Genomic DNA, 10190 nt, shown 5'->3' on the forward strand with positions numbered 1-10190 from the left:
CCTCTAAATGAATCACCCTTATATGGTATCTTAAAAAACAAATTTTTCGTTACTTACAGAGATGAATATTGCATTTGTCGCATGTCAATATAGAAATGTTGCATAAAATATAAAACCTGTATTTCAAAAAATTAAATATTTTGTTCAAAAACTGTTAAATGGCAGTTAGAGGAAGTACTCATTGGACGGAATAGAATGTCCATAATCGGGGATAATGAGTTACAAGGGTAAAAACCAATGGAACTAAATACAAAAATTGTAGAACAGGTTGTCCTCAATTGAGGACACGGTGAAAGAATGGATTAGCCTCTGAACTGTAATAAATTTCACGTAACTGGTATAATTTAAAGTTATATATTTGATACCACAGCCCATTTTATTTACGGCCCCAAAAATATTTCGAAGTGTTTCTGCTCACAAGGATACAAATTAGTCTCTCGTTGTAGGGTAAATATCAAACCCGGTCGTCGTAAGGGTCTTATAAATGTTGAACTTTACAGTCCGTTTTAAGTTTTTCTTTCTCAGATGTTTCCGAAGATTATAGAGAATATTCTGCTTGCTATTTCTATGATTTTTTTACTTCGTCGCTTTTCGTGTTTGTTGTTTTACTATCGATCTAAAATATGTGAATGCATTGATTGACTCAAAGTTATAGTTAGTCATTTGTGTTTTCTGATAAATATGTTGAAGAATTTTAGCAACCAACATATATTTGGTTTTTCCTCGTTTACAACAAGTCCTAGTTCACTTGCTGCGATTGTAAACTTTGCATGAATACGAGCATTTGTATCGATCTATTGAAGACAGTTCTATTGGAAGCAGCAATTGGAAAGCAACAAAGAAATTTAAAAAATGATAAAGTTACTCTGCAGAAAAAGTTGATAAAATTGATTAAATGATAGAGTTAACTTTGTTCTGAAGCTATTTCCTTGTGGCATTTTTATAATTAAGTATTTTCTATGGGAAATAAACCACAATTTTACTAAAAAATGAATTTATTAACGTTTCGAAGCCCAAATCGGGTTTCGTTGTCAAAATACAAAATACTATTAAAATAAACAAAAATGTTGTTGCTAAGTAAAAAAATTCTTCTAATAATTTATTTAATCTGACTCATTTATATTGTCAATTCAGACGTATATTATATATTTTAAAGTAGAAGACTTTAAAATGATATCGCCAATATTTATGAGTTGCGTTCCTGGGACGACTTTACTAAAAGATAGTTCATTCGATTACATGAAATCAATCCCAACTCAAGAATATCCGTCGCAAAAAAATCATAGCATGTGATCTGTCTTTAAAAAGACAATTAAATGCAACGATGACAGTAAAATTCTCGCGTTAGAGATTCCATAGTAAATCACGAGGGAAAACCAGGAAAAAAACCTCGTGATACTATCCCGACATCGTAAGTATTTGGTCTTACATTTAATTTACCTTCAAAAAACTAATACCAAATTCTGACTTTAATATCTTTGAATTATAAATAATATTAATAATACATAGATATACAATAAGTATACTAAAATATAAAATTTGTACTAACTCGATATGTTATTGACTTACTGATCGTGGTATTTTCTTTCTATTGACTTCCTCTTTCAGTATGGGTAACCACATCCTACTGCATTCTACCGAGGAATTTGCGACACAATTGGTTTCATTTAGCATAATTAGAGCCGCTTCTTTGATTTTTCTCTTTTTACTATCTGTTTCTTTCAGGACTATACTTGAATCTCTCCTGAACTCTATGTTCATTATCCCATGCGTGTTGACATATTTGAGATCTATCAAATTCTCTATTTTTAATATAAGACTTATGTTCACTTATTCTAACGTTTAATGGTCTTGATGTTTCACCTAAATAAAATTGTTCACATTCACAAGGTATTTTATAATAGTATAAAGGATAGTATCACGAGGTTTTTTCCTGGTTTTCCCTCGTGATTTACTATGGAATCTCTAACGCGAGAATTTTACTGTCATCGTTGCATTTGGTTGTCTTTTTAAAGACAGATCACATGCTATGATATTTTGCGACGGATATTCTTGAGTTGGGATTGATTTCATGTAATCAAATAAACTATCTTTTAGTAAAGTCGTCCCAGGAACGCAACTCATAAATATTGGCGATATCATTTTAAAGTCTTCTACTTTAAAATATATAATATACGTCTGAATTGCCAATATAAATGAGTCAGATTAAATAAATTATTAAAAGATTTTTTTTTACTTAGCAACAACATTTTTGTTTATTTTAATAGTATTTTGTATTTTGACAACGAAACTCGATTTGGGCTTCGAAACGTTAATAAATTCATTTTTTAGTAAAATTGTAGCTTATTTCTCATAGAAAATACTTAATGATAAAGTTACTCTGCACATGAGGCTAAAGGTAAGCTTGCTGAGTTGTCTCGTGTTCTTCATATCGCACCTCCGCTCAAAGAGTGTCATAAGTCAAAAAAGCAAAGTGTCGAGAAATCGTCGTTTAAAGTTTGTCCTACAACATTTTCGGGTTTAATTCAAAACCTATTAAAATTAGAATAATAACTATTTTAGTCAGTTACAATGGTTTTTGAAGCTCTAGAAAATAGCGTATTAAGTATATTAAAAATATTTTAAAAAAAATTATTTTTTTTTTTTTGAGTTGTGACACCTGCAGTACAGAATATAATATCATTATCATTATCTGGTTTACAGACTTATAGTTTTTAATGATGTAACTTTAAATACAAGTAACAACATTAAACACAAAATACTGCAAAAAGAAAGATAACTAAGTGATAAATGTGTCCCTTTTTTTAAACATTTACGCAAATTGTTTTGAATAAAGTTATCATATATACTGTCTTAACTCGACAAACGACGCTTTATAGGTACAAATCTCTGGATGGACAAATGCTTTGCAAAAGTCGATATGTGACACTGTTTGTGTTCGGTGCGTCGCGTCGTTGATTTTGGATAATCGTATATTGACACTAGTGTCATCCAACGATCAATACTTGACCCATAGGCGTGACACTTTGTGAGATAGAGTCTATAGTTTTTTTAAACTGTTGGTGTACTAAAACCAATTTTAAATTTTTTTTAGTTATGGCACTCTTTGAGCGGAGGTGCGATATATGTCTAAACAATGAAAACTTTGACACGGAATAAGTAAAATACAGACATATTGAAGGCTTTTGAACTATGGACTTACAGAAGAATACAGAGAATAAATTAGTTTATAGAGACACAAACGTGGGGGTATTAAGAATGGGAAAGGTAGAGGAAGTCAAAATAAAATCATTGAAAATTAAAATTTGCAATATCTAATAAAATATTGAGGCGAAAAACGATGAACTACCCGGGATAATCGAAATACACTGGGATGCAAAATTAACCGGACACCTTAAAAATGGGTAATTTTTGATGTCTCGCAATTCCTAAACCTGTTGTCCGATTTAAGTGATTTTTTAATATGTTATAGCCTTATTATTTAACAATACCGTTTTAATAATATTGTTGCTAAACAGGTAAATTTTCATTGTATACGAGGTGTACCAATGAAACTGTGTTTTTTTCTTAAATTTCGCATCACCCTGTGGAATATTCTAGCATTTACAAAATACTGAAACTGAAATCTAACTATAGCCTCATGTTTTCTAAACATTTTGTTTTTTAATTCATTCGCGTACATTGGACCATAAAAAAGTTAGGTAATTTAACATCTAGCCATGTTTTTCATCAATACGGGGTCTTTTCAAATAAGTATGGCAACCTTTAAAGGGTAATTCTGCATGAAAAAATAATGACAGTTTGCTTTATAAACGGTATGTCCGCAATTGCTTCGTTTCTGAGATAGGGGGTGTTGAAATTTTTCTTACAAACTGATGATTTATTTATTGCTTTAAAACCGGTTGACATATGCAAATGAAATTTGGTGGGTTTTAAGACGTAGTTATTGCACATTTTTTGACATACAACTAAGAATTTAATATTTACCATTGGCGCGCAAACGGGTAATATGACAGCTCATATTACCCGTATGCGCGCCAATGGTGAATATTAAATTCTAACTTGTATGTCAAAAGTTGTATAATAACTACGTCTTAAAACCCACCAAATTGCATTCGCATATCTCAACCGGTTTTAAAGCAATAAATAAATCGTCAGTTTATAAGAAAAATTTCAACACCCTCTATCTTAGAAATTAAGCATTTGCGGACATAGGTTTATAAAGCAAACCGTCATTATTTTTTCATGTAGAATAACTCCATAAACTTTGCCATGCTTGTTTAAAAATATACTGTTTTGATAAAAAACATGGCTAACTGTTAAAGTACCTAACTTTTTAACGCTCCAACATAAGCGAATGACTCAAAAAATAGAATGTTGAGAAAACATGAGGCTATAGTTGGGTTTAAATTTGAGTATTTTGTAAATGTTAGAATACTCCACAGGGCGATGCGAAGTTTGAGAAAAAAACTCAGTTTCATTGGTACACCCGGTATACAATGAAAATTTACCTGTTTAGCAACAATATTATTAAAACGGTATTGTTAAAGAATAAGGCTATAACATATTAAAAAATCACTTAAATCGGACAACAGGTTTAGGAATTGCGAGACATCAAAAATTACCCATTTTTAAGGTGTCCGGTTAATTTTGCACCCGAGTGTAGTATTCGAAAATATTACTCCAATCATCCAACTAAGATAGCTATCATTCACCCTGGCCTAGCTCAGTCTCTCCCAAGGTGTGTGTTCGTCTTATCCTAATCTTAAACATGAACTATGAAAATTCAGAATGGAAGCAAACAAAACAATAGTTTAACTAATCATGTTTATTGTTCGATAAAGATAAAATAAAAAGTGATTAAATTAACAAATATTAACAAATATATTCAAATTCTTGCCAAAAGCTAACAATTCTGGATTATACTTATGTATGGCTTGCGTTATTTGATGGTAGATATTCTTGATATCAGATGGTACAGCTGTAGACGTGTAGACCTGGGAAGATGTTGTGGCTCTAGGTCGCTGCAACTAGAGCTGTCGGATGCTGCTGTGTGTTCGATGCATCTTGTTGTCTTGTCTTCAAGGTTGCATCACCGGTGATGAAAGCTGGTGGCTCTCGAAGGGATAAAAGTGATTTTTATCCAAAAACTATAACACAAAACGTGTATAAGTTTGACATCAAGAAGAAATAAAAATTACCTTGCCAAAAAGTATTCAAAAAGTATCAGATGGCAAGGAGTAAAATAAAATTAATACTGAGGAGAATAGTTAAATAATTTGATTACTCACATGCATATACAGTGAGCACGTAAAAGATGGAATAAATTCAGTTTCTCGAGAACGGACGAATTTGGCAAAAAATCCCGAAACAAGTCAATTTTTAATTTTAAATTACGACTCTGTGGCATATATATCATACAAGTGACGTCACCTATCTGGGCGTGATGACGTCATCGATGATTTTTTTAAATAGGAATAGGAGTCGTGTGATAGCTCGTTTGAAAGGTAATTTAATTCTCTATTTAGTAATATAAACATTTATATAATTATTTATGCAGGGTGTCCAAAAAAAATGTAAGTATATGTAAAAATACTTACATGTATATGTAAGTTAAAAAGATATATTTAAAACTAAAATATCAGAACACATGCTTATAGAAGATGGAAGGTTAGGTAAAAAAATATTCATTATCACATCATCACACAGTAAAATTTGTCCACTGTCAGACATAGGCCTCCTCAAGATGTCTCTACCCTTTTCTACCGTTCTCACCAAAAAAATACTATAAAAACTATTATAAAAAATAGGTATGCTTATAGGAATATAATGATTGTAAATTGTAATAATTAGAATTCTTACCCCAAGAGAGAGATCGTCAATTGAATAAAAATGATTTATTTCATAGATAAAAGTGTTAGTAGGATTGGGTAGAATGCGATCTTACTCTTCAAAAAATATATAACATATTTCAGTGCCACTTTGTTAATTGGAAGGGTACCATAATCTAACCTCCACGCTAGGTACATAGCCTCTATACGGTGCTTCCAAATACTTCCAATATTTAATATTTTATTCAAGTAGACAATAAAGGTAAAACACAAATAACTTTTCTTTCTTAATTATTTTTTTATATAATGTGACATTTTCCATAGGACTATGAGTATTTAATTTGAATTAAATATATGTTTACTTGTTGAACTTTTCCACCGTCTGCACACAACAGCTGATCGGAGCCATTAGACATAACAACAAAACGCGAAATAAAATGTGTATTTTAAACTTACCTTTAACTTTAAAAAGGTACTCAATTACAAAATAACAAAAATATCAAAAAACACGACTGAATAATATTATTCGTTTTATGGTGACACAAGCAAACACAAAATAATACCAACCGTAATGACTGAGACAAAACAGAGAGGGCAGGATTTCTCAAAAGTCATGTTCCACTAATCACGATGCCGAAATCAGCGCCTCGCACAAATTGGAAGAAAACTAAATACAATTACATTTTTTACTATAATAGAGTGCGCGGGGCATGATTTATTTTCAAGCTCCTTTGGCTCACGGTTCTTAGACAATGCTTTTGGCTTTTATAACTTTACCACCTCCATTTTGAGAATTGTGACACTCATTGATATGACAGCGTGAACTGTAGAAAGGTAGGATAAGTGTGTTTCGTAATGAAAGACAGATATCTACAGAGTAAGAATATATGAAGTACGTTCAGTATGATGATTTAGATTTTAGATGAAAAGAGAGATAGGAAGCAGAGGATAACTAAAGAGGGCGCCAACGAGTTTTTAACGAAGAAAACAGGTAAAGCAAATACAGAAGATAATTATTAATGATATCTTAAAGAAAATAGAATAAAATAATTATTTAAAAATAAAATAGCAAAGATGTGACGTTTGTAACGTTACAATAAAATATATTGACATACAGTCGAACCCGCTTATTGGAATAGCCTTCGTGCCAACCCAAAGTATTCCTATAACAGGGATATTCTAATAACCGATCATATGTGCATAGTAAAAACGTTTTGGGACCTCAAATGTTTATTCCTTATACCGGGATATTCCTTTAACCGGTATTCTAATACATGAGTTCGACTGTATAATATATTATAAGAGGCAAGATTATAACTTGCGTGTAATAGCATTACAAGTAAGAATACAGCAACACAGAAGTCATAGAAGAAGATGTATTTCTTAACAATCTGCAAATCTTATTTAGAGCAGCGACATCACCAATAAAAATGGCTGCGATGATAAATTTTAGAAAAATTTGACACATAAACAAAAAAAATCTAATGTAATAAAATGGTAAATATACAGTATGGTGTAAATGAAAGGAATAACTTCGTTATTGCCTAAGCTGCTCAATTTAAGAAAAAAACCTAAAACAGGTCGATTTTTATTTTTAAATTGTGATTTTTTGGTATGTAGGTATATCATACTAGTGACGTCATCCATCTGGGCGTAATGACGTAATCGATGATTTTTTTAAAATGATAATAGGGATCGTGTGATAACTCATTTGAAAGATTATTCAATTCTCTATTCAGTAATAGGTATAAATATTAATATTATTATTTATACAAGGTATTTATTCTTTTAAATATATAAATTTTAAAAAAAGAAGGATTTTTGTAATTTATTTAATTCAAAATATATTGTACAGCTGTCAAAAAACAGAAAAATATGTTTATTTAATAAATGAACATTACTTTTCACTTCAATTAAATGTTTAAACTTCCAAGAGGAAGGTCGCTGGCAGGAGCTGGCTTAAACATTTAATTTAAGCGAAAGGCAATTTGTATTTCTCAAATAAACATTTTTTTTCTGTTTTCTGACAGCAGTAAAATATATTTCGCACTAAATAAATTACTTACATTCTTCTTTTTGTGTCAATTTATTTAATTAAAAAAATATATTTTTGGACACTCTGTATAAATAATTAGGCTAATGTTTATATTCATGTCCATTTAAATCATCGATTACGTCATCACGTCCAGATGGATAACGTCATCCATATGCTATATATGCTAAAATATCAAAATTTAAAAATAAAAATCGACATGTTCCCGGATTTTTCCTTAAAGCCAGCAGTTTACGAAATAATGAATTTATTCCTTTCATTTGCACCATACTGTATATTACAATACCGACTGCAAGTAAAGTTATTTTTCGTGGTTAATTTGAAACTAATTTTAGTCTTCCATATGTGAAAAAATATATACTATAATCACAATAACGATGCACTAGAAATAAACATACCAAGTGAATGTTACGAGGAGCACCCCTAAGTCATAATTCCAAATCATGTAAGGTATATAAATCCCAAATCATGATTTGCAGTGTTTATACATTGTAAATCATGATTCAGGAGTGCTCCTCGAAACATAAAACGTGTCTGGTTTGTTTATTTCTAGTGCATCTTTATTTTAATTTTAGTGTAATATTTTCTTTTTATTTGTATATATTATTAAATGTTCTAATTTGTTTTAGGTTTTAAAACTAGCATTCTCTCTGTTTACTGTTTTAAATAGAGTTTTGAAGTAGTTGTAAACTAGTATGGACTTTTATAACCTATTGAAAACGATTTAATGACCGGCCTGTTTTATGCTACAATAAATATCAGAATCATTTAAACGTTTTATTTTTTATTTCCTTACACAGTAAGGCCGCATCTACATTGGATCCGTATTTCTCCGATCCGACGTCGGACTAAAAAATAAACTCATAGCACCAGTAGAACTTCTCTCCGAAACATTGGAGGTAAAGTCATTAAGGCGCATGGCGACCGCGCAAGGTTCTCAGTCGCTAGGGCAGCACTCTCGCATTGCTGGTCGAGTAGAAACGTACGGGTTAACAGGGAAAACCTGCATCCACCACTGGTGAATTACCAATTACGTACTCTGTCGGTAGTATTTCTTGAGATCAAAGTGCCGACATAGAAGAAATTTTACTGTCCCTCTTTACTCTTTATACTGTGCCCATAGTATTACTTGGCTGCGCCTACATTGGATCCGTTTTTCTCCGATCCGATATCGACCGACGCGTCGGCAGACAAGCAGTTCGATGTCGCGACGTCGAACTGCTTCTCTGCTGTAACTTCTCCTATCAATCGCCCGATATCAGGCGATTTACGGATCCAATGTAGGTGCAGCCATTTAATACCATATAGTTTGTTTTTAAACCGACGTCGGATCGGATCGGATCAGAGAAATACGGATCTAATGTAGGTGCGGACTAAGCTGATAATATCAACAATGAAATATACAGTGATGAGCGTGCTAATAACTGCAAAATAACGCAAAAGATGGAAAACATATTAAGTTGTGACATAAAAAGAAATGAAACTAGTCGAGGTGCGAAATTTAGCGATAAAAACCTATAAACGCTAAACCTCATGGATTATATCTATTGTTTCCCACCTTTAGACGTATCGGACGAGTTTGGTAACTGCCACTGTGACAGTGACAGTTTTAGTTCACATGCTGTTCTGATATATGTCTAGTGCAGCCGATATGTGAAACAATTGTGCATTTAATAATAGAAGTATATATAATTTGGACCATATATACAACACATATAAAGGGTTAAACTTAAATATGAGGCCATCTTAGATTTTGCCTCTTACAAAAATGGCGGGCATTCAAAATGGCGACTATACATATGTGACTAATAGCACTATAACTTTTGAACTAGACGTCAGATTTCAACCAAATTTGGTATATCAATTTTTTGATGTATAAGATCGAGGTCTTGAACGGGAAGAATCGGTTTACCAAAAGTTGTGTTTTTCCTGGATTTTATGTAAAAATATATTGTTTTTTTTTTCAATTCTTTCACCATGTATGTATTAATTTTTCAAAAATTAATACCGCCATTGAAAAGAGCGTAAAAATATATTTTAGGAAATATTTTGAACTTTTTAGTTATGTTAATTACCATTTAATAAATGCATAACGTATGTTATTAATGCATAACACATGTACCTATGTGCGGCAGATTCGTGCAAATATTATTAGAATTATTGTGCATTTAATGGTAGAAGCATATAATTTGGACCACAAATACTACACATATAAAGGTTCAAATTTAGATATGAGACCATCTTAGTTTTTGTTCCTTTTACAAAAATGGCTGGCATTCAAAATGGCGACTATACATATATTACTA

The 10190-nt window shown here is 31.5% G+C and overlaps 1 protein-coding gene across 2 annotated transcripts in view; it reads left to right on the forward strand.

The window, feature by feature from the left end:
• The window catches only part of LOC126892363 (odorant receptor 83a-like), a 108772-nt gene extending 100115 nt beyond the window's left edge, over window positions 1–8657 (forward strand). For both annotated transcript variants that reach the window (XM_050661882.1, XM_050661880.1), the window contains one exon: window positions 8514–8657. In XM_050661882.1, the coding sequence (XP_050517839.1) occupies window positions 8514–8567 (54 nt within the window). In that variant the 3' untranslated portion in view covers window positions 8568–8657. The remainder of the gene's footprint in view (window positions 1–8513) is intronic.
• Window positions 8658–10190: the final 1533 nt, after the last annotated feature.

The sequence above is a fragment of the Diabrotica virgifera genome, chromosome 9 (assembly GCF_917563875.1).
Source record: "Diabrotica virgifera virgifera chromosome 9, PGI_DIABVI_V3a".
Lineage (NCBI taxonomy): Eukaryota > Metazoa > Arthropoda > Insecta > Coleoptera > Chrysomelidae > Diabrotica > Diabrotica virgifera.